This window comes from Pelophylax lessonae, assembly GCF_965119305.1.
Source record: "Pelophylax lessonae genome assembly, chromosome: 12".
Taxonomy (NCBI): domain Eukaryota; kingdom Metazoa; phylum Chordata; class Amphibia; order Anura; family Ranidae; genus Pelophylax; species Pelophylax lessonae.
In genome coordinates this window covers 201,390,066-201,415,943 of record NC_138779.1, presented here as the reverse complement: position 1 = coordinate 201,415,943, position 25,878 = coordinate 201,390,066, and the positions used below count along the sequence as shown (strand labels likewise).

Sequence of the window (25,878 nt, the reverse complement as noted above, 5' to 3'; positions counted from 1 at the left end):
AGCACCTTTGAAGCGCGGTACTCCCCCCCCCTGCTATATGTATCTGTATTGTGAAGGTTACCAATAATAGTACCTACAGCATTGAAGGAGTTAGGTGGTTACAACTAAGAGACAGCGCGAGAATTACACAACCCCCCCTTTATGTGTGATTAATTTGTGGGACACCACTGTTTTTTTCTGCACTTTATTTTTATTCATTTTTTCATGCTGGAATTTTTTAGTGCATATTTGGCTGGTTTTATTCATTACTTCACGTTTACAATTGTATGATCTATTGATTGTGCAATCAATAATAGCACATTGCACTTTATTATTTGGAAGAAATTGGTACATGCATGGTGATATTTTTTCCATATATTTTTTCCGTTGATTCATATATTGCACTTTAAAACCAATTTTTTTATGGATGGTACACATAAGTTGTTTTAAGACATATTTATTGTCACATTAGCACCAGGCAAAATTTATATATAATTTTTTACATAGGGGTAGCGCAGTTTTATTCCCTTGCACCTCCTCCAGTGCTCGCCTCTAGGACAACTCCCAAGCCTCTCCCTTTCTCTGGAGCTCCCTTCCCCAGTCTTTGCCAATATCTCTTACTTTGACTACTTTTAGATGATCCCTGAAAACCCTGAAAAGCCTTCCATGCCTCCACCTAACAACCATATTTCAGTTTCTCCATCAGATCATCCTCTACAGTTATTTCCGTTTGTATCACTTGGCCCTCCCTCGTAGATTGTAAGCTCTAATGAGCAGGGCCCTCTGATTCCTCCTGTATTGAATTGTATTGTAACTGTACTGTCTGTCCTTCTAAAGAAATTAAAAATGTATATGGTGCGCTTGTCTAATGTTTATTACCTTTTTGTGAAAACAAGAAATTGTGTGCAGATGCTATTTATAATAAATTCTAAATTGTGCATTGCAGTGTAAACACCAGGACTTTTTTTCAGGGGGGATGCGGGGGGAACGCAGTTCCGACACCTCCAACACTGAATGTATTCAATCGAAGGGGTGCTGAGGTGTGCTGAATGGTCTATTGATGACGGCCGCTGGGGGATCTATTGTCGCTAGTGGGGATCTATTTTTTTATTGGGGTCTATTATTGCTGGGGGAGGATCTACTGTTGCTGGGAGGGATCTTATATTTCTGGGGAGTCAGTTGTTGCTAGGAGGGATCTAATGTTGAGAGAGAGGTCTATTGTTGCTGGCTGCTGGAGAATCGAATGTTGCTGCTTGAGGTCTGTTGTCACCGGGGTGGATCTGTTGTATCTGAGGTGGTATTTTGTTGTAGGGGGGGGGGGGGGAATTGTTGTGTGGGTGATCGCTTGTGTCTGGGGGGTCTATTGTTGCTGGCTGCAGGGGATCTATTTTGCTGTTTTTCTTGTTATAATTAACAAGTTCAATATAAATTACTTAGCACCACAGGATGATACTTGGTTCTGTGTTCTCTAAAAGAGGCGGTACTGGGGGGTGGGTAAGGGGTGGAGACAAGGGGCGACTCAGAAGGTGGGGAGGTTCCTGCACCTACTCTCTGAGAAAAAAAAGCCCTGATAAACACCATATTGCAAATAAACAATGAAACAAGTAAATGTCTCTGCGTCCAATTTTTTCGGCACACCAACTTCTTATCCAAATGATTAATACACCACGTGTTACTACAACCCCTTGAATCACCACTCTTGGGAAAATGTTCATTTAATAGTTTAATTGTGGAAAAAATAAAGAAAAACTAATCACAGACATGCCTCAAAACTATTTTCATTTAACATTCCAACCTTTTGGCTTTAAGAAAAACTTAAAAAAAGAAAAAAAGAAAGAAAACTGTAGTCAATTGCAACTGTTTTTGCAGATCAAGCAGAGGAAAAAGTATGAAATCACTCAATTCTGAGGAAAGTTTTATGGAATCAACGTTTACTTTGCAGTTCTAAATGAAATATCTGCATCAGGATAAATCGGCTAGATAGTCTGCAGTTAAAAAAGAATGCTTGCACCCCTTGGTGAGCTGTTGCACCAACTTGATTGACATGAATCATAACTCCAACATGAGAGATGTCATTTGAAACAAAGGAGAGGATTATAAAACTTCTTCAAGAAGGTAAATCATTACGGAATGTTGCAAAAGATGTTGGTTGTTCCCGGTCAGTTGTGTTTAAAATCTGGACCAAGTACAAATTAAATGGAAAGGTTTTTAAAGGGAAGCGCACTGGTAGATCAAGGATAGGATGACCAGACGTCCCCGTTTTCCGGGGACAGTCCCTGGATTAACGACACTGTGCCCAGTCCAAGTCTGTCCCCAGATTCAGGGCCAGATTATTGCAGACAGGGCATCCCATGCTGGCTGAGAAACAGCCTGGTGGCTCAGATGCAGACGCCCCCTGCTGGGCGATCTCACTGCCACTCCTGCTGCTGTTCAGTGGAGGAGAGGCAGAGCCAAAAATTAACTGTGTGGTGGGCTGAGAATGGGAGATGAGTAGATGGGGGGGGGGGGGTCTGTTTGTACACAGGTTAGGGCAGTGGGGGAGTAGGGGTCAGAGCTGATGCAGCTGAATGGAGGGATGGAGAGTTTAGCTGTTGTCCGGGAAGGGCTAAGAGGTGGCTGCAGAGATAATCTGTGAGAGAAGGGTGCAGAGGTGAGCTATGGATGTGGGGGCAGAAGTGTCCTCTGTGCATAGCAAACCTCTGAAACCTGTACTCTATGGCTAATACCCTCCTGTATATTACAGTATATATATATGTATATATATATATATATATATATATATATATATAGTACAGTAAAACTGCAGGAAAGGGCACCGGGGGGGGGGGCAAACTAATGCCAATTTATTTTATTTTGTATTGTAATCAGTGTGTTTGTGTGTATAACTTTTTGAATTTCCCGCCGGTTCCACCCCCCTGCGAGCGTCACGTCGCAGGAGACGGAAGCCGGGGCACGGAGCATCGATCGGAAGATCCGGCCGCCGCACACTGCCGGGATACATCGATGGATCCCGGGGATAAGGTAAGTAACCCCTCTTTCAGGATCCAGCGATGCTCCTGTCGGTACCCCGAGTGTGGCTCTGGGTTACCGCTAATTGCACTGAAATTTAACCCCGAGCCACACTCGGGAATACCGCTAAGGAGGTTAATCTATCTGATATAATCCTGCATTCTTGTAGGTTATCTTTGCCCTGGGAACAATTTCTTCTAGCCCTGGTGAACTTTAATTTGTTGCAATTTTTACTGCTTTTCTCTGGATTTATACTTGGTTTATATATTTGCGTATACATCTTTTAGCACTTTATTTTTTATTTGTCCTTTCTACCATTGATATTTGTTAGATTCACCCAATTTCCTTTATTCTTTTTACATCCTTCTTGCCCCCAGGCAGCGCCACCTACCCCCCTTTTACATTTTCATTACTATATACCCCTTTCTTGGGGTAATATGTGAGGTAGGCTGCAGCCTGGGACGTATATCATAGCACAGAACTTAAAACATTTTTTACATTTGTATTAAGTATATATTTTTATCCTGCGGTTGTGGTTAAAAAAAAAAAAAAAGAAAAAAAGTTACCTTTCCTCAGAAATGGTTTTCTCTATTAAGTAATCTGCAAACCACATGTAAGGGGAAAACACATGTCGACACCCAAAAAAATAAAAAGTTCAGTTACAGAGATTCTGTAGATTTGTCCAACATAAGAAACCTATTACATTTATTAGAACTACAAATTATTGTGCCTTGTTATGCTTTTACGAAAAAAAAAAGAAAAAAAAAAAAAAAGAAAAAAAGAAAAATAACAAGAACGTATTGCAACAAAAAGCAGCCAAAGCCTGAGTAAAAGCCTGTTCCCTGCCAGCATGTTTTAGAAAAGAACCCTGCTCCCTGTGTAGAAGCATTGGTCTCTCTGCTGAGGTCTGACATGCCCACTACTAGGTAAAATTAGAATCTCTTCAATTAGAAAAACTGTGCTGGTGAGAACAAGGGGGAAAAAAGCAAACCTGTCCCTTTGTCCTGGGAGGACTGACTCTTAACTCCCTAACTTGACTCCCCAACTTTCTAAAGTGAATGCAGAAAACAAAACAACACATTTTTAGGAGAGTGGGGAAGGATAGGAATGTTTTTGTTGCAGTTTGTCCCTTCCTGTTCTGGTGTCATGGACACGGGAGTCGAGACAACATATCCCCATTGGGGCCATGGACACATGAGGTGAGAGAACCTCTCTCTATTGGGGCCATGGACACAAGAGGTGAGAGAATGCCTCCCTATTTGGGCCCGTGTCCATTGGGGCCATTGACACAGGAAGAGAACATCTCCCGATTGAGGCCATGGACACCAGGAGGTGAGAGAACATCTCCCCATTGGAGCCATGGACACAGGAGGTAAGAGAACATCTCCCCATTGGGGTTATGGACACAAGAGTTGAGAGAAAATCTCCCTATTGGGGCCATTGACACAGGAGGTGAGAGAACATCTCCCCATTAATTGGGACCATGGACACAGGAGGTGAGAGAACATCTCCCCATTAGGGCCATGGACACAAGAGGCGAGAGAACATCTCCCTATTGGGGCCATTGACACAGGAGGTGAGAGTACGTCTTCCCATTAGGGCCATGGACACCGGAGGTGAGAAAACATCTCTCAATTGGGGCCATTGACACAGGAGGTGATAGAACATCTCCCCATTGGAGCCATGGACACAAGAGATAAGAGAACGTCTCCCCGTTGGGGTTATGGACACAAGAGTTGATAGAAAATCTCCCTATTGGGGCCATGGGCACAGGAGGTGAGAGAACATCTCCCCATTAATTGGGACCATGGACACAGGAGGTGAGAGAACATCTCCCCATTGGGGCCATGGACACAAGAGGTGAGAGAACATCTCCCTATTGGGGCCATTGACACAGGAGGTGAGAGTACGTCTTCCCATTGGGGCCATGGACACCGGAGGTGAGAAAACATCTCTCAATTGGGGCCATGGACACAGGAGGTGAGAGAACGTCTCCCCATTGGGGCCATAGACACAGTAGGTGAGACATGGTCTCCCCATTGGGGTCATGGGCACAGGAGCTGAGAGAATAACTCCCCATTGGGGCCATTGGCACAAGAGGTAAGGGAATGTCTTCCCATTGGGGCCATAAACACAGTAGGGAAGGGAACATATCCCCATTGGGGCTCTGGGCAAAATAGGGGTTTTCCAAAAGAACAAGCTCTCTTGCAGATGTAAGCAGTTTACAGGGATGAGACAAACCATTTACCACTGGCAGAGGTTGCTACAATGATCATCTTTTATTCATTCACTGTTAAAAACATTATTCCAAAATAAAAAAAAACAGTTTTCTCTAACTGCTTATAAAGTGTGAGCTGGAGTTTGGCTTCAATTTTTAAGTGTCTTTAAATCTGTTAGTCCATCCAACACTCCCATTCCCCACAGACTGACAATGCTGGTGTCCAGATTTGCCCCTGTGTTCCTTCATCCAAAGTGGGGGCACTCTCATACAGGAGGTGTGTTACTGGCCAGCTACCCAAGTAAAAACCGAGGGGAAAAAAGCATAATAAAGGAATACGAATGTAGCCCCCACATCTAATGATTGGTAAGCTACAATATACTACATTTTTGGTTTTGGCCTTAACACCTTGCAGTACACAGGTACCCCACTGTAACGGTTGATTTTTTAAATTTTCCTGGAGTTGGGCTTTAAATATACACTCACCAACATCTTTATTAGGCAAATGTGTTCAATTGTGAATATGAAAAATTGGGGTAGGCGCTACTCCTTCCTGGGTATTGGTGAATTCCACTAATGATGTGTGATGATGTGAAAAACTCAATAAATATACATCTTATAATTCATGTACATAGAAAAAATAAATGATAGATTGTGATCAAAATGTGAATAAAGTGACCAGTGCTTGAAGGATATACCTTCCACCTGTTTGTGCTTGCAATAAATAACATAATAGGTAAAATGTTTTAACCAGTATTGCTATCTGGTTGACCACTAGAGGGAGCAGTGTAAAAAAATGACTCCATATGCAACCAAATAAGACACTATGTGCTACCAAATACGGTGACCTTATAGGTGCTAATTGTGCAAAATGCAAATATAATGCAGATAAAGTGCCAAGACTGGTGTCCAACAATAATCTATGAATAAAGTATTGTGCAAATAAACAATAAAGTGACCCCTATGTACCCACCTGGATACAAATGCAGTATTAAAAACTCGTGACCATGCTGTTAATATTCAAAGTTCACAATATTAAGGTGCTTGATCATATGAATTGCGTGACAGTGTCAGGTAAAGTTCACAGTCCACACTAAAAGGTGCTATATCCAATGGGATCCGTGCCAGTGATCTTGTTGCAAATAATATACCAATGGCTAAAAGTAATGTGTGCTTCTCCATTCCTTAGTGCATGGAAGGCTTGTGCAGTGCTATCCCGCTTATGGTAATGCACTCACCGCTAATCCGTACCCCTGCAGGGGTGTTGAGCCTTTAAGGCAGGGGTGGGGAACCTTTTTTCTGCCAAGGGCCATTTGGGTATTCATAAAAATCATTCGGGGGCCGTACAAAATTAAAAAAACGTAAAAATGTGCCTGTTATATTTGGTCAGACATTTAATTAACTCAACCCTAATGTTATTGCTGCAACTGCTTCTCTTTGGTGAGGTGTGTGATGTTAGCTGGTATTGATGATGTTGCTACTCGCAACTGGTTTTCCAGGTTTGCGTCGGTCAGTCTGGCGCACAGTCGACTCTTTGTGGTGGTAAGTTTTAAAAAGAACTGCTGGTGGGTACTGCTGGTGGGTATAACTGGCTGGTACTGCTGGTGGGTACAGCTGGCTGGTACTGCCGGTGGGTACAGCTGGCTGGTACTGCTGTGGGTACTGCTTGCTCAGGCTGGTACTGCTGGCTTGTACTGTGCTGTGGGTACTTTTGGCTGGTACTGCTGTGGGTACTGCTGGCTTAGTCTGGTACTGCTGTGGGTACTGCTGACTCAGGCTGGTACTGTGCTTTAGTTACTGTTGGCTGGTACTGCTGGCTGGTACTGTGCTGTGGGTACTGCTGGCTCAGGTTGGTACTACTAGCTAGTACTGCTATGGGTACTGCTGGCTCAGGCTGGTACTGCTGGCTGGTACTGCTGTGGGTACTGCTGGCTGGAATTGCTGTGGGTACTGCTGGCTCAGGCTGGTACTGCTGGCTGGTACTGTGCTGTAGGTACTGCTTTGGGTACTGCTGGCTGGTACTGTTGTGGGTACTGCTGACTCTGGCTGGTACTGCTGTGGGTACTGCGGGTACTGCTGGCTCTGGCTGGTACTGCTGATTCTGCTGTGGGTACTGCTGGCTCTGTCTGGTACTGCTGTGGATACTGCTGGCACTGGCTGGTACTGCTGTGAGTACTGCTGGCTCTGGCTGGTACTGCTGTGAGTACTGCTGGCTCTGGCTGGTACTGCTGGTTCTGGCTGGTACTACTGTGGGTACTGCTGGTTCTGGCTGGTACTGCTGTGAGTACTGCTGGCTCTGGCTGGTACTGCTGGTTCTGGCTGGTACTGCAGTGAGTACTGCTGGTTCTGGCTGGTACTGCTGTGAGTACTGCTGGTTCTGGCTGGTACTGCTGTTCTGGCTGGTACTGCTGTGAGTACTGCTGGCTCTGGCTGGTACTGCTGGTTCTGGCTAATACTGCTGGCTCTAGCTGATACTGCTGTAAGTACTGCTGGTTCTGGCTGGTACTGATGGTTCTGGGTGGTACTGCTGGCTCTGGCTGGTATTGCTGTGTGTGCTGCTGGCGGGAAATGCTGGCTAGCAGTGGTGCCGCGCTGGAGGAAGAGGCAATGTTTCCTGTATTGGTCACAGGCGGAGTGCAACTGATATCACTTCGCCTGTGACTCACTCAGACTGTCAGAACGGAGCCAGAACTATACAGGAAGCATCGGCTCCATTCTGACAGATCAGCTGAGAGACACGGGGGGCTGGACCAAATGACTTTGAGGGCCGCATATGGCCCCCGGGCCATAGGTTCCCCACCCTTGCTTTAAGGCAATAAGGTAGTTCCCTTGACTCCTCCGTCTCAGTCTTGCGAGTCTCACATGAAAGTATATGGAAGAACGCCCATAGTGTAGTATTTTTTAGAAGTTTATTATAGCAAAAACTATAGCCACTTACAGTTAGATAAACGTTGATCGGTGACACGGCGGAAATCCGTGTCTGTGGTGCGTTCCACAGGCCTCAGCCACACAAAGTGGAAGTGATGCAATGACGTCGGCTGTCCAACCCTACGCGTTTTGTCAGAACGACGTCTTTAGGAGCGTGTCACGCAATTCATACGATCAAGCACCTTAATATTGTGAACTTTGAATATTAACAGCATGTTCACGAGTTTGTATCCAGGTGGGTACATAGGGGTCACTTTATTGTTTATTTGCGCAATACTTTATTCATAGATTATTGTTGGACGCCAGTCTTGGCACTTTATCTGCATTATATTTGCATTTTGCACAATTGGCACCTATAAGGTCACCATATTTGGTTGCACATAGTGTCTTATTTGGTTGCATATAGAGTAATTTTTTTACACTGCTCTCTCTAGTGGTCAACCAGATAGCAATACTGGATAAAGCATTTTAACTATTATATTATTTATTGCAAGCACAAACAGGTGGAAGGTATATCCTTCAAGCACTGGTCACTCACATTTAAATCACAATCTATCGTTTATTGTTTCTATGTACATGAATTATAAGATGTATATTTATTGAGTTTTTCACATCATCACACATCATTAGTGGAATTCACCAATACCCACTAAGGAGTAGCGCCTACCCCAATTCTTTGTATTCACGTATCCTGATTCCCCATTTGGGAAATATAGGGGTGGCAGCAACTTCAAGAGCATTTACTTTCTTTTTCACAATCATTTTCCATTGCGTAGGATAATTTATTTCAAACGTGTTAAATTGCCTGGTAACACAAATTGCTAATCAGCCAATCACACAGCAGCAACTCAATGCATTTAGGCATCTAGACATGGTGAAGTGGAATTGAGAGTGAAAATGGGGAAGAAAGGGGATTTAAGTGACTTTGAACGTGGCATGGTTGTTGGTGTCAGACAGGCTGGTCCGAGTATTTCAAAAACTGCTGATCTACTGGGATTTTCACACACAATCATCTCCCGGGTTTACAGAGAATGGTCCGAAAAAGAGAAAATATCCAGTGAGAGGCAGTTGTGTGGAGGAAAATGCCTTGTTGATGTCAGAGGAGAATGGGTAGACTGATTCCTGATGATAGAAAGGATAAAGGTAACTCAAAAAAACATTTGTTACACCCAAGGTATGCAGAATACCATCTCTGAATGCACAACACATCGAACCTTGAAGCAGAGGGGCTACAGCAGCAGAAGACCACACCGGGTGCCACTCCAGTCAGCTAAGAACAGGAAACTGAGGCTACAATTCACACAGGCTCATCAAAATCAAACAATAGAAGATTGGAAAAATGTTGCCTGGTCTGATGAATCTCGATTTCAGCTGCGACAGTCAGATGGTAGGGTCAGAATTTAGAGAAAACAACATGAAAGCATGGATCCATCCTGTTTTTTATCAACGGTCCAGGCTGGTGGTGTAATGGTGTGGGGGATATTTTCTTGACACACTTTGGGCCCCTTAGTACCAATTGAGCATTGTTTAAACACCACGGCCTACCTGAGTAATGTTGCTGACCATGTCCATCCCTTTATGACTACAGTGAGCCCATCTTCTGATGGCTCCTTCCAGCAGGATAATGCACCATGTCACAAATCTCCAATCATCTCACCACTGGTTTCTTCAACATGACAATGAGGTCACTGTCCTCCAATGGCCTCCACACTAACCAGATCAGGTCACTGTACTCCAATGGCCTCCACACTCACCAGATCAGGTCACTGTACTCCAATGGCCTCCACACTCACCAGATCAGGTCACTGTACTCCAATGGCCTCCACACTCACCAGATCAGGTCACTGTACTCCAATGGCCTCCACACTCACCAGATCAGGTCACTGTACTCCAATGGCCTCCACACTCACCAGATCAGGTCACTGTCCTCCAATGGCCTCCACACTCACCAGATCAGGTCACTGTACTCCAATGGCCTCCACACTTACCAGATAAGGTCACTGTACTCCAATGGCCTCCACACTCACCAGATCAGGTCACTGTACTCCAATGGCCTCCACACTCACCAGATCAGGTCACTGTACTCCAATGGCCTCAACACTCACCAGATCAGGTCACTGTACTCCAATGGCCTCCACACTAACCAGATCAGGTCACTGTACTCCAATGGCCTCAACACTCACCAGATCAGGTCACTGTACTCCAATGGCCTCCACACTCACCAGATCAGGTCACTGTACTCCAATGGCCTCCACACTCACCACATCTCATCCAATAGAGCACCTTTGGGATTTGGTGGAATCGGAGATTTGCATCATGGATGTGCAGCCGACAAATCTGCAGCAACTGTGTGATGCCATCATGTCACTATGGACCAAAATCTCTGAGGAACGTTTCCAACACCTTGTTTAATTTATGCCAGGAAGAATCAATGCAGTTTTGAAGACAAAAGGGGGTCCAACCCGGTACTAGCAAGGTGTACCTAATAAAGTGTCCGGTGAGTGTATGTGACATTAGATGAGGCTTAACTACCAATCATCCTACATCAGTGAAGAAAATATTTTAAAGAGGATGTTACAGGAACTTCCCTATCTAACAAGTTATGTAAAAACCCATCTGCATACATAAATGTGTCTCCACAGCAGAAGCAAGGACATTCAGAGACGGATCCAGAGAAGAACATCAGGACTAGGAAAGTTCAAGTAAGTATCCGATACACATATATAGTATATTTATGGTTTTGTGTGAAAAAAGTTTGCTAGGATGTTCTCAACAGAATAGTAATTAGTGGCACATGGCTCAGTGTGGTTGATTTACTAAAACTGGAGAGTGCAAAATCTGGTGCAGCTGTGCATGGTAGCCAATCAGCTTCTAACTTAAATTCTAGGCCCCTTTCACACATGCTGTCCGTTTGTCCGTTTTTCATCCATCCGTTGACGGATGAAAAACGGACATCAATGCATCTCTATGTAAAAACGGATGACAACTGATGATCATCAGTTAACATCCGTTTTCATCCACTTCCGTCAATGTCCGTTTTTTTGAACGGATGAATGCCCTATTTTTCATCCGTCAAAAAAACAGATTGGACGAAAAACGGATGACAACGGATGAAAAACGGATGTCAACTGATGACAACGGATGACAACGGATGAAAAACTGATGTCAACTGATGACAACGGATGAAAAACGGACGACAACGGATGAAAAACTGATGAAAAACGGATAACAACTGATGAAAAACGGATGAAAAACGGATAACAACTGACGAAAAACGGATGAAAAACTGATGACAACTGACGAAAAACGGATGAAAAACTGATGAAAAACGGATGAAAAACTGATACATTTGACGTGACTGAACTGATGAACTGAACGGACTGTATGTGTGAAAGGGGCCTTAGGTTGAAGCACCTTTAGTAATAGCTCAACATTTTTTCTTGGTGTATAAATGTATAAACTGTCCACTGGCTCATAATTTACAAAGGGTCACGCTGCTCACAGGTGAGCCGGCTCCAAAGGCTTTATCCCCTCCATGCAGAGTGTCACCCAGTCGCAGATGTGACAAGAGGATAAGAAATCCAGATGGCTGCACACCAATGCTGAGACCAAAAACACCTTTATTCATATAAAATCATAAAAGACATTGAGAGCACAATGAGTACAAAAATCATAGAAGACATTGAGAGTACAATGAGTACAAAAATCATAGAAGACAATTAGAGCACAATAAGTACAAAAATCATAGAAGATATCAAGAGCACAACAAGTACAAAAATCATAGAAGACTTCAAGAGCACAACAAGTACAAAAATCATAGAAGACATGAAGAGCACAATAAATACAAAAATCATAGAAGACATGAAGAGCACAATAAGTACAAAAATCATAGAAGACTTGAAGAGCGCAATAAATACAAAAATCATAGAAGACACCGAGAGCACAACAAGTACAAAAATCATAGAAGACAATTAGAGCACAACAAGTACAAAAATCATAGAAGATATCAAGAGCACAACAAGTACAAAAATCACAGAAGACATGAAAAGCACAACAAGTACAAAAATCATAGAAGACATCAAGAGCAAAAGTACAAAAATCATAGAAGACATGAAAAGCACAATAAATACAAAAATCATAGAAGACATGGAGAGCACAAAACGTACAAAAATTATAGAAGACATGGAGAGCACAAAACGTACAAAAATCATAGAAGACATGGAGAGCACAATAAGTACAAAAATCATAGAAGACATGGAGAGCACAAAAAGTACAAAAATTATAGAAGACATGGAGAGCACAATAAATACAAAAATCATAGAAGACATGGAGAGCACAAAAAGTACAAAAATCATAGAAGACATGGAGAGCACAAAAAGTACAAAAATTATAGAAGACATGGAGAGCACAAAAAGTACAAAAATCATAGAAGACATGGAAAGCCCAATAAATACAAAAATCATAGAAGACATGGAAAGCCCAATAAATACAAAAATCATAGAAGACTTCAAGAGCACAACAAGTACAAAAATCATAGAAGACATGGAGAGCAGAATAAGTACAAAAATCATAGAAGATATGGAGAGCCCAAAAAGTACAAAAATCATAGAAGACATGGAGAGCCCAAAAAGTACAAAAATCATAGAAGATATGGAGAGCACAATAAGTACAAAAATCATAGAAGACATGGAAAGCCCAATAAATACAAAAATCATAGAAGACATGAAGAGCCCAATAAGTACAAGTGCACTTGATGTCTTCTATGATTTTATATGAATAAAGGGGTTTTGGATCCCAGCATTGGTGTGCAGCCATCTGGATTTCTTTTTCTCTATGTCTCAAAATTTGGTTTATTCACTTCAGCTCCAGAAAATTTCCCCCCCTTCCTTACCAGGCCATTTTTTGCAATACGGCAGTGCATTATTTTAACTGACAATTGCGCGGTTGTGCGACGCTGTACCCAAATAAAATTGAAGTTTTTTTCCCCACAAATAGAGCTTTCTTTTGGTGGTATTTGATCACCTCTGCGGTTTTTATTTTTTGGGCTATAAACAAAAAAAGGACCATAATTTAAAAAAAAAAAAGAAAAACTTTCTGCTGTAAAAAATACCCAATCATTTTTTTTTTTTTTTAAATCCAATTTTTTCATCAATTTAGGCCAATATGTATTCTGCTACATATTTTTGGCAAAAAGTTATAGTGTCTACAAACTACGGGATACATTTATGGACTTTTCATTTTTTTTTTATTGTTTTTACTAGTAATGGTGGCGAAGAGCGATTTTTAGCGGGACTGCAACATTGCGGTGGACAAATCTAACACTAAAGCCCCGTACACACGTACCGATTGTCGGCTGTAAATATTCGGCCGACGACCGATCGGCCGATTGTAGGCTTGTTAGTATGATGCTTCCGACAGCGCATTTTCAGCCGAACATAATCTGTTGTGCAGACTTTAAAATTTTTGTTGGCCAACACCAGAACGGCCGATTGTTCGTCAGTCAGTACAGAATTCGGCCGACAGACAGCAGATTTGCAAGACTGGGCATGCTCAGAAAAGAAAAAAGACACGGAAAGTTAACCATCACATGACATCACTTCTGCAGTCGGCTGTTGTCGGCCGACAAAATTCGTGTGCAGTCTTTTGCAGTTTTCAGCCGACAGGACAGCACCGGACAAAAGACGGCCGATCGTTCGGCCGACATTCGGTACGTGTGTACGGGGCTTTAGAGGTTGATTTACTAAAACCGAAAGGTGCAAAATCTGGTGCAGCTGTGCATAGAAACCAATCAGCTTCCAGGTTTTTTCATCAAAGCTTAGCACCTTTCACACAGACTTTCTGCCCGGCGGACTCAGTCTTGCTTAGCGGGGATCGATCCGCTGATCCCCGCTGAGCAGGCAGATGACAGCTCCGTCTCTACTCTCTGTGCTGAGATGGAGCTGTCAGATCCCTGCTGTCCCCTATGGGAGATCGGATGAGAACAGACTGTTCATTGTTCCTGTCCATTTTCATCCGATCCGATCCGATCCTCCAGAGGGATGGAAAATAGGGGTTTCTATCTGTCTGGATTTCACAGACAGGATCAGATCGGATAGCAGCTTCTAACTTCAGTTTGTTCAATTAAGCCTTTTTTCATTCAATAATGTTATTTTATTATTTTTTTTACTGAAAGATTAACAAATGTGACAGAAACACACAACACAGAGAAAATATAGAAATCATCAGTGGCGGCCGGCCGATAGGGGGCGCCGCCCCCCCCCAAAAAAAAAAAGAAAAAAAAAAAGATTAACCAAAAAAAAATCTATTTTTAGCCCACTAGGGGCGCCGGCCTCATTGGTGGCTATGGGGGGGGGGGTGGGGCGCCGATTGGCTGCCTTCTGGGGGGTCACCAGCAGGGCCAGATTAACGTAGGGGCTATTGGAGCTGCAGCTCCAGGCCCCTACCTTTTATATAGGCCCCGGGTTGGCCATATTCACTGTTACTGCTCTTCTGTCACTTGTAAACACAGAAGTCTGGCTTCTATGCTCGCTTCCCCAGGCAGCTCCCTCAGAACCTCCCCACACAGCACGAAGGCCGGACAAGGAGGGACAGTTGCCGATGCATGGATGAGTTTATGGGCTTCAGAGACAGCATCCCATGTTGAATTAGGCATGCATGGCTGCACCCTTCCTCCTCTGGGTGCATGCTAAGGCACGGCCCTTAAGGTCCTTCAAAATCCTCAGCACCAAGCCCATGATGCTCTTAATCCGGCCCTGGTCACCAGGGTGCAGAGCACTGCGCTACGACACTCCCCCTTTTGTGATGTCCTGGATCATGATTGGTCCAGACTCCAGCCTGGACCTATCATGATTCAGGACATCCCTGCTGACCTCGTTGGGGGCGGTGCCGGTGCGTGCATCAGGCACTCACCGTCACTGCCTGGTCACCTTCCCACCGCCGCAGAAGAGGACGGAGTCTCGAGGAGGGGAGAAGCCCCCGCCGGGAGCCGAGCCGCCGCCAGGTAAGTGCATTGGTCTCAGGGGAACCCCCACTGCATTGAAGGGAGCACGCACACTGGTCTCTGCATTGATTGGGGGCATGCTGTTGCACTCTGAAATAATTGGGGACAATGCTGTGGCGCTCTGCATTGATTGGGGACATTGGCGGGGGCGCTCTGCATTGAGTGGGGACAATGCTGTGGCGCTCTGCAGTGATTGGGTGCAATGCTGTGGCGCTCTGCAATGATTGTTGACAATGCTGTGGCGCTCTGCAATGATTGGGGACAATGCTGTGGCGCTCTGCAATGATTGGGGACAATGCTGTGGCGCTCTGCAATGATTGGGGACAATGCTGTGGCGCTCTGCATTGATTGGGTACAATGCTGTGGTGCTCTGCAATGATTGGTAACAATGCTGTGGCGCTCTGCAATGATTGGGGACAATGCTGTGGCGCTATGCAGTGATTGGGGACAATGCTGTGGCGCTATGCAATGATTGGGGACAATGCTGTGGCGCTCTGCAGTGATTGGGGACAATGCTGTGGCCCTCTGCAATGATTGGGGACAATGCTGTGGTGCTCTGCAATGATTGGGGACAATGCTGTGGCGCTCTGCAGTGATTGGGGACAATGCTGTGGCGCTCTGCAATGATTGGGGACAATGCTGTGGCACTCTGCAGTGATTGGGGACAATGCTGTGGTGCTCTGCAATGATTGGGGACAATGCTGTGGCGCTCTGCAATGATTGGGGACAATGCTGTGGCGCTCTGCAATGATTGGGGACAATGCTGTGGTGCTCTGCAATGATTGGGGACAATGCTGTGGCGCTCTGCAATGATTGGGAACAATGCTGTGGCGCTCTGCAATGATTGGGGACAATGCTGTGGCGCTCTGCATTGAAAGGGGCACGCACGCTGAACTCTGCATTGATGGGGGCATGGCACAGTGTTCATTGCATTGAAGGGGGCACAGCACAGTGTTCATTGCATTAAAGGGGGCACAGCACAGTGTTCATTGCATTGAAGGGGGCACAGCACAGTGTTCATTGCATTAAAGGGGGCACAGCACGGCGTTCATTGCATTGAAGGGGGCACAGCACAGTGTTCATTGTACTGAAGGGGGCACAGCACAGTGTTTATTGCATTGAAGGGGACACAGCACAGTGTTATTGCATTGAAGGGGGCACAGCACAGTGTTCATTGTATTGAAGGGGGCACAGCACATTGTTCATTGCATTGAAGGGGGCACAGCACAGTGTTCATTGCATTGAAGGGGGCACAGCACAGTGTTATTGCATTGAAGGGGGCACAGCACAGTGTGCATTGCATTGAAGGGGGCACAGCACAATGTTTATTGCATTGAAGGGGGCACATCACAGTGTTCCTTGCACTGAAGGGGCACAGCACAGTGTTCATTGCATTGAAGGGGGCACAGCACAGTGTTTATTGCATTGAAGGGGGCACAGCACAGTGTTTATTGCATTGAAGGGGGCACAGCACAGTGTTATTGCATTGAAGGAGGCACAGCACAGTGTTCATTGCATTGAAGGGGGCACAGCACATTGTTCATTGCATTGAAGGGGGCACAGCAAAGTGTTCATTGCATTGAAGGGGGCACAGCACAGTGTTCATTGCATTGAAGGGGGCACAGCAAAGTGTTTATTGCATTGAAGGGGGCACAGCACAGTGTTCATTGCATTGAAGGGGGCACAGCAAAGTGTTTATTGCATTGAAGGGGGCACAGCACAGTGTTCATTGCATTGAAGGGGGCACAGCACAGTGTTTATTGCATTGAAGTGAGCACAGCACAGTGTTCATTGCATTGAAGGGGGCACAGCACAGTGTTCATTGCATTGAAGGGGGCACAGCACAGTGTTTATTGCATTAAAGGGGGCACAGCACAGTGTTCATTGCATTGAAGGGGGCACAGTACAGTGTTCATTGCATTGAAGGGTTCACAGCACAGTGTTTATTGCATTGAAGGGGGCACAGCACAGTGTTCATTGCATTGAAGGGGGCACAGCACAGTGTTCATTGCATTGAAGGGGGCACAGCACAGTGTTCATTGCATTGAAGGGGGCACAGCACAGTGTTATTGCATTGAAGGGGGCACAGCACAGTGTTCATTGCATTGAAGGGGGCACAGCACAGTTTTCATTGCATTGAAGGGGACACAGCACAGTGTTCATTGCATTAAAGGGTTCACAGCACAGCGTTCATTGCATTGAGGCACAGCACAGTGTTTATTGCATTGAAGGGGGCACAGCACAGTTTTTTTGCATTGAAGGGGGCACAGCACAGTGTTTATTGCATTGAAGGGGGCACAGCACAGTGTTTATTATATTGAAGGGGGCACAGCACAGTGTTCATTGCATTGAAGGGGGCGCAGCACAGTGTTCATTGCATTGAAGGGGGCACAGCACAGCGTTCATTGCATTGAAGGGGGCACAGCACAGTGTTCATTGCATTGAAGGGGGCATAGCACAGTATTTATTGCATTGAAGGGGGCAGAGCACAGTGATCATTGCATTGAAGGGGGCACAGCACAGTGTTCATTGCATTGAAGGGGGCACAGCACAATAGTTCATTGCATTGAAGGGGGCACAGCACAGTGTTTATTACATTGAAGGGGGCACAGCACAGTGTTCATTGCATTGAAGGGGGCGCAGCACAGTGTTCATTGCATTGAAGGGGGCACAGCACAGCGTTCATTGCATTGAAGGGGGCACAGCACAGTGTTCATTGCATTGAAGGGGGCATAGCAGAGTGTTTATTGCATTGAAGGGGGCAGAGCACAGTGTTCATTGCATTGAAGGGGGCACAGCACAGTGTTCATTGCATTGAAGGGGGCACAGCACAGCGTTCATTGCATTGAAGGGGGCACAGCACTGATGGGTGTGCTCCCTTACATCAGTGTCCCCATCGGAGTGCCTCGTTACATCAGTGTCCTTATCGGAGTGCCTCCTTACATCAGTGTCCTTATCGGAGTGCTCCCTTACATCAGTGTCCCCATCGGAGTGCCTCCTTACATCAGTGTCCTTATCGGAGTGCTCCCTTACATCAGTGTCCCCATCGGAGTGCCTCCTTACATCAGTGTCCTTAACGGAGTGCCTCCTTACATCAGTGTCCCCATCGGAGTGCCTCCTTACATCAGTGTCCTTATCGGAGTGCCTCCTTACATCAGTGTCCCCATCGGAGTGCCTCCTTACATCAGTGTCCCCATCGGAGTGCTCCCTTACATCAGTGTCCTCATCGGAGTGCCTCCTTACATCAGTGTCCCCATCGGAGTGCCTCCTTACATCAGTGTCCCCATCGGAGTGCCTCCTTACATCAGTGTCCTTATCGGAGTGCCTCCTTACATCAGTGTCCTTATCGGAGTGCCTCCTTACATCAGTGTCCTTATCGGAGTGCTCCCTTACATCAGTGTCCCCATCGGAGTGCCTCCTTACATCAGTGTCCCCATCGGAGTGCCTCCTTACATCAGTGTCCCCATCGGAGTGCCTCCTTACATCAGTGTCCTTATCGGAGTGCTCCCTTACATCAGTGTCCCCATCGGAGTGCCTCCTTACATCAGTGTCCCCATCGGAGTGCCTCCTTACATCAGTGTCCTTATCGGAGTGCCTCCTTACATCAGTGTCCTTATCGGAGTGCCTCCTTACATCAGTGTCCCCATCGGAGTGCCTCCTTACATCAGTGTTCCCATCGGAGTGCCTCCTTACATCAGTGTCCCCATCGGAGTGCCTCCTTACATCAGTGTCCTTATCGGAGTGCCTCCTTACATCAGTGTCCTTATCGGAGTGCCTCCTTACATCAGTGTCCCCATCGGAGTGCCTCCTTACATCAGTGTCCCCATCGGAGTGCCTCCTTACATCAGTGTCCTTATCGGAGTGCCTCCTTACATCAGTGTCCCCATCGGAGTGCCTCCTTACATCAGTGTTCCCATCGGAGTGCCTCCTTACATCAGTGTCCCCATCGGAGTGCCTCCTTACATCAGTGTCCTTATCGGAGTGCTCCCTTACATCAGTGTCCGCATCGGAGTGCCTCCTTACATCAGTGTCCCCATCGGAGTGCCTCCTTACATCAGTGTCCTTATCGGAGTGCCTCCTTACATCAGTGTCCTTATCGGAGTGCCTCCTTACAGCAGTGTCCCCATCGGAGTGCCTCCTTACATCAGTGTCCTTATCGGAGTGCCTCCTTACATCAGTGTCCTTATCGGAGTGCCTCCTTACATCAGTGTCCCCATCGGAGTGCTCCCTTACATCAGTGTCCCCATTGGAGTGCCTCCTTACATCAGTGTCCCCATCTGAGTGCTCCCTTACATCTGTGTCCCCATCGGAGTGCCTCCTTACATCAGTGTCCCCATCGGAGTGCTCCCTTTGGTCAGAGGTCCCCTTTAATGTTCCCCCGATAAGAGCTGTGTTTGTGTTCTCTATCAGACAATATTCCGCCATTCTTCACATAAGAACACACTGCACTGTAATCCGATCCGTCCCGATAGATGTGCAGAGAGCGAGGCAGAATCTGACAATAGATTCTCTCCCCTTCTCCGCTCTCTATTGGCGCGCATGCAAAGATCGGGACGATTCTTCCCGCAGCCTTCCATCAGATAGTGCATCCGACAGACTGTGCATGCGCAATAATGACGTCAACCCCAGCTGAGCAGAGCAGTCAGCTGGAGTGACGTCATTTACCGCGCATGCGCAGTCCGTCGAATGCACTATCTGATGGAAGGCATTATCCGACGTGACACCGACTCAGTTGGAGACCTCTAGTTTTTACCCATGACAGGTTTATTTTATTTTTTTTTTTTTGCCACCTGTGTCCCAAATTTATCTTCAATTCTTGTCCTGTAGTCACCACTGCAAGTGACAGCAGTAAGAGGAGAAATTCCCTGTATGCAATCATCATTGAAACAAGTGTCTCCAGTGGAAGATTTTCTCTTCATTCCTTTTTTGGTGACAACAACTCACAGTTATGGATTCCCAGGCACATTCAGCCATGGAGAAAGGGTCACCAGAGGAGAGGAAAATCTCCAGTGGGGACATAGAAAGCAATGAAAACCTTATGTATTCTAAGCCTTCTCTACTCTAAAACTCAAAACGTTTTGACGTTACATACATTTTAGGATACGTTTTTCAAACATTTGCAGCAGTGTTAATTTCGTCGACTAAAACCGACTAAAACGTTTTCGTCGACTAACACAATTCAGATGACTAAAATACGACTAAAACTAAAATGGCATTTTAGTCTTAAGACTAAAATACGACTAAAACTAAAATGGCATTTTAGTCAAAAGACTATAACTAAAACTAATTCGAAATTTGCTGCCAAAAATTAACACTGGTGCATGCTCAAAGCATAAATAATAACATATTAGATTTTTCACTCCAGGACCAGCAGTAGTATATTATGAGTTTGGAAATTGTAGAGAAATGCTTAAATAATGCATTACAAATTACAATTGAACTACACCCATTTGATTATAGATGACTAAAATGAGTTTTAGTCGACTAAAATGTAGGGCGTTTTAGTCGACTAAAATATACAGGAGTTTTAGTCGACTAAATACGACTAAAACTAAAACACTTGCAGAAGACTAAAATAGGACTAAAACTAAAATGCCATTTTAGTCCTAAGACTAAAACTAAAACTAAATTGAAATTTGCTGCCAAAATTAACACTGGTTTGCAGTCATTGCCCTATTTTCCAAGTGGATAGTATAATATATTTTTTGTTTTAATTCTTGTACATAACCAATAATAAAACAGAATTTTAAGCTTCTTCATTTCTTTTTATAGAATTTTTCAACCTCCAATCTCTCTTGGGAAAATGAAGAATTTTACAATGGACTATCCAGTCTCTAACGCTACTCTTAAAGAAGAGACCACAATCCCCTGGGCTTTGCATGAATTTACCCCTTACGATTATTCTGAAGAGGATGAAAGACTGGGACGTATAGCATTCCATCCTCGTGTTTTCTTCCTGGTGATGCATTCTTTGATTTTCATACTAGGGACCACTGGGAATGGTTTGGTCATCTATTTTACTGCCTTTGTAATGAAACGGACTGTCAATGTCGTGTGGTTCCTTAATTTAGCCATAGCTGATTTTATCTTCACGTTTTTCCTATCGTTGAGCATTGTCTATATCTCTCTTGATTTTCACTGGCCTTTTGGAAAATTCATGTGCACTTTTAACAACATGATTCTATTCATCAATCTGTACTCCAGCATCTTCTTACTCACCGTGATCAGCATTGATCGATTCATCTCCATTGTGTTTCCTGTTTGGAGTCGGAATCACCGAACTCCGAAGTTGGCCTCTTTTGTAGCCTTGGCAGTATGGATCTTAGCATTAATTTTCAGTTCACCTTATTATATATTCCGAGATACAATTGATGTTGATGAAAACCATGTTATATGCTATAACAACTATAGTGAGGAGGATGACAAAGTATTCTATTCAACGCACAGGACTGCGGTAATCGTTAGATTTATCGTCGGCTTTTTTATTCCTTTCACCATAATCATCTCATGCTATTCAGTCATTCTTTTCCGTATCCGAAAAAATCACATGACCACATCGAGCAAGCCTTTCAATGTTGTCCTAGCTGTTATCTTGTCATTTCTTGTCTGCTGGTTTCCCTACCACGTCTTCTCTTTTTTGGAGTTGTCTAGAAATTATGGTGATAATGAGCAGCTTTACTTCATAGTTTTTGTTGGAATGCCTATAACCACCAGTTTGGCCTTTCTAAACAGTTGTATCAACCCCATTCTCTACGTCTTTATGGGTCGAGATTTTAAACAGAAATTCCAGAGCTCCCTCCGGTCAATATTTGAGAGAGCTTTCACCGAGGAATCTGCCCAAACGGACTCCAAGAGCAAAACCAAATCAACGTCAGCTTCCCAGATGGTGTGAGACGGGAATACATTTATGGAACAATACATTCTATGAAGACCTTATCGACACCTAATGCCTTAAGTGTTTCTCAGGATATGTTCATGCTATAATATTGTTCCCAAGGCTTCATCATCGCAGCAGAGCATTTTATGACATTTGTCAAATACTGAAACTGCCAATTGCTGAAGAACATCATATCCTATCTGGGAATTTCATAACTACCCTTTACTACCATACCATCCTAATTAAAAACAGCTAACAAACAACTGAGTTTACAAGGATCAATAAAAAACTTTTATGCATGCCAATTTCCAAGAGAAGATGTTAGAAGCTGATTCCAGGCAAACAGATGACATACTTATAAGGGAGAAGACGTAGAGGTCTTTTTAACATTGTGTTTTTTAACAGTGTGACTTTTTTAAGATTGTGATTACCCAACCTTGTGACTGGACAGTGAACAGAGAAGCAGTAAACTGATGAGTTTGCCTCTCTGTCTCTCTGCTCTCTCCACCTTTCAGCATGTTCCTTGTTAGCACATGAGCATGGATCAGCTCCTTGTGTTGAATCTCCAATTTCCACTCTGAGCTCTGCTGTACAATGGATTGCAAGCGGATGATGCAAAGTGTAGTTTAGGTGTTTGAGTTAAAAAAAAAAAAAGTAATGATGTAATAATAAATACAGAACCGCATTAGTTTGTGTCTTTTATGTCTAGCTGGAATTCAGCTTTAAAATAAATAAGGTTATTACAGATATATTTAATAAACTAAGGTTCCTTCTTTTCAGTTTGAATTACTGTAAAAAGATCCTACAAATTGCATTCCATATCCAACTAACCTATAGAAAAATACAGAGGATGCCATTGGTGACCTCCTTCTGAAAATGCTAATAATCTTTTCTTTGCATGTCATGGCCCTTCCTCCTCTGGGAGTGCCAAATTACTCTCTGTGCTGGTCCAGCTCCTCTGTCCCTCCCCTCTCCTCCCACATAACCTTTTATACTGCAGTCAGGAGAGGAGATAATGAGAATACTGTATAGAGTGTGACTTGAGTCTGCTGGGACTGCTGACATCACATTCACAGTGGTGGCATCCAGCAGCAGTATCTTGGCTTTTGGACTTCTACGCAAGTAGAGGTAAATAAAATGCATAAAATATGTTCAATGCGCGTATATTCTTATGGGAAGGTTTTGTTGAAATGTATGGTCAGGCGACAGGGACTCTTTAAAGGTCAATGAAACTTCCTACAGCTTTTCACTCTGATATAAGAATGAATGTCCTTTTCTACCCAATTAGCCAATACAAGCATCAATTCAAAGAGTTATTTTATGCTCTTATATTTGCTATAGTTTGTTATACATATCTATATAAAATATTATTATTATTAATATTACTATTTTTATTAGTAATAGTATAATAATAATAATAATAATAATAATAATAATAATAATAATAATAATAATAATAATAATTTATAGTCTTTTAAAAAAGACTATCCCCCCTTCAGTCCATCATGAACGCTGCTGCCAGGCTCATCCACCTTGCAAACCGCTCTGTGTCTGCTACCCCTCTTTGCCAATCCCTCCATTGGCTGCCACTCAACCAATGAATTAAATTCAAGCTACTAACCATAACCTACAAAGCCATCCATAACTTGGCGCCCAGCTACATCACTAATCTGGTCTCAAAATACCGACCAACTCGTTCTCTTCATTTCTCCCAGGACCTCCTGCTCTCTAGCTCCCTTGTAACCACTTCCCATGCTCGCCTCCAGGATTTCTCCCGAGCTTCTCCCATCCTCTGGAATGCTCTACCCCCATCTGTCCGACTATCTCCAACTTTGACTACTTTCAGACGATCCCTGAAAACACATCTCTTCAGAGAAACCTATCTGGCAACCACCTAACAACTGTGCTCTTAGTTTCTCCATCAGCCCATCCCCCACAGTTATTACCTCTTGTATCTCTTGACCGTCCCTCTTAGATTGTAAGCTCTAACGAGCAGGGTCCTCTGATTCCTTCTGTATTGAAGTGTATTGTATTTGTACTGTCTACCCTCAAGTTGCAAAGCGCTGCGTAAACTGCCGGCGCTATATAAATACTATATAATAATAATAATAATAATATTTTATATAGATATGTATCACAAGCTACAGCAAATATGGGAGCATAAAAGAACTCTTTGAATTGATGCTTGTATTGGCCAATTGGGTAGAAAAGGACATTCATTCTTGTATCACAGTGAAAAGCTGTAGGAAGTTTCATTGACCTTTAAAGAGTCCCTGTCACCTGACCATACAAATGAAAAGTCCTTTGTCCCTATTGCATAATTGATGTATTATTATTATCATTATTATTATTATTATTATTATTATTATTATTATTATTACTACCGCAATCATTGTTTGAAGAAAGAGTGTACTATCTGTCATGTTATATTTCTGTATATGACCTTAAATGGTAAGACTTTACCTTCCCCACACTATCCAAAATTAAATATAAAAAAATCTGTCTGGAGTTGTGTCTTTTTAAAATTATTATTATGATTAATATTATTATTCATATTATTATTATTATTATTAGATTGTACTATTACTAATAATAATCTCAGAAAATTAGAATATTAAAAAAACATTAAAAAAATAAATAAAAATTAATAAATAAATGTGTTAATACAGAAATGTTGGCTTACTGAAAAGTATGTCCATGTACAGTATAGTATGCACTCAAAACTTGGTCTGGGCTCCTTTTGCATGAATTGCTGCATCAATGTGGCTTGGCATGGAGGCGATCAGCCTGTGGCACTGCTGAGGTGTTATAGAAGCCCAGGTTGCTTTGATAGTGGCCTTCAGCTCATCTGCATTGTTGGGTCTGGTGTCTCTCCTCTTGACAATACCCCACAGATTCTCTATGGGGTTTAGGTCAGGCGATTTTGCTGGCCAATCAAGATACCATGATCATTAAACCAGGTATTGGTAGTTTTGGCAGTGTGGGCAGGTGCCAAGTCCTGCTGGAAAATGAAATCAACATCCCCATAAAGCTGGTCAGCAAAGGGAAGCATGAAGTGCTCTAGAATTCCCTGGTAGAGGGCTGCGCTGACTTTGGACACAGTGGATCAACACCACTAGGTGACATGGCTCCCCAAATCATCTCTGACTGTTCAGTATAGACCATTGATCTCTCTTTCTCTCTCTCTCTCTCTCTCTCTATATATATACATAATATATAATATATATATATATATATATATATATATATATATATATATATATATATATATATGGAACTTTCGTAGATATTAGGCCATTCAATATCTATCGGTCAGTTCAGTATAGACCATACATTGATCTATTGTCAGAATATTTATACTGCTCTGAATATAACAGTGTCTATTTATGTCAATAAGCAAAGATCTGTAAGGTAGGAGAATCTCAACTTATTTCCACAAATCAATATGTAGCGAATTCTTTTTAATTGATTAATTTCTTTTTAAAAGCATATACCAATCTTAGTGAAAACAGTCTACAGTATGGAATATATAAAAATATTTATTCACAAGACATGTATTCACAATAAATGATCAAACTTGAGATGACACAAAAAGATAACTTTACACAAAATACCAACTTAACGATAAAGGCAATGTGATATGTAGCTCAATAATGAAAGTAAAACTAAAGCAAAATGAAAGCAAGATTCACCTTTTTCCCCAGGTATAGCATAAACCATAGGTGAGTATTCTATATATAAACAGACCACAATTGTCTGCAAATTGCGCAGTCGATAGTCATTCCACTGCAGATGGAGCGAGAATATGCTATGCAAAACGGAAGACTAAAATCGCAAATAATGCACTAAATCTGATATTAATAAAAA

General features: G+C 43.4%; 1 protein-coding gene across 1 annotated transcript in view; it reads left to right on the top strand.

The window, feature by feature from the left end:
- Positions 1-22,071, top strand: part of LOC309568335 (uncharacterized protein) — a 136,557-nt gene extending 114,486 nt beyond the window's left edge. Inside the window, exons 3-4 of the mRNA XM_082273998.1 lie at positions 10,763-10,836; positions 20,907-22,071. Coding sequence (XP_082130124.1) covers positions 10,763-10,836; positions 20,907-22,026 — 1,194 coding nt within the window. The 3' untranslated portion in view covers positions 22,027-22,071. The remainder of the gene's footprint in view (positions 1-10,762; positions 10,837-20,906) is intronic.
- The last annotated feature ends 3,807 nt before the right edge of the window (positions 22,072-25,878 follow it).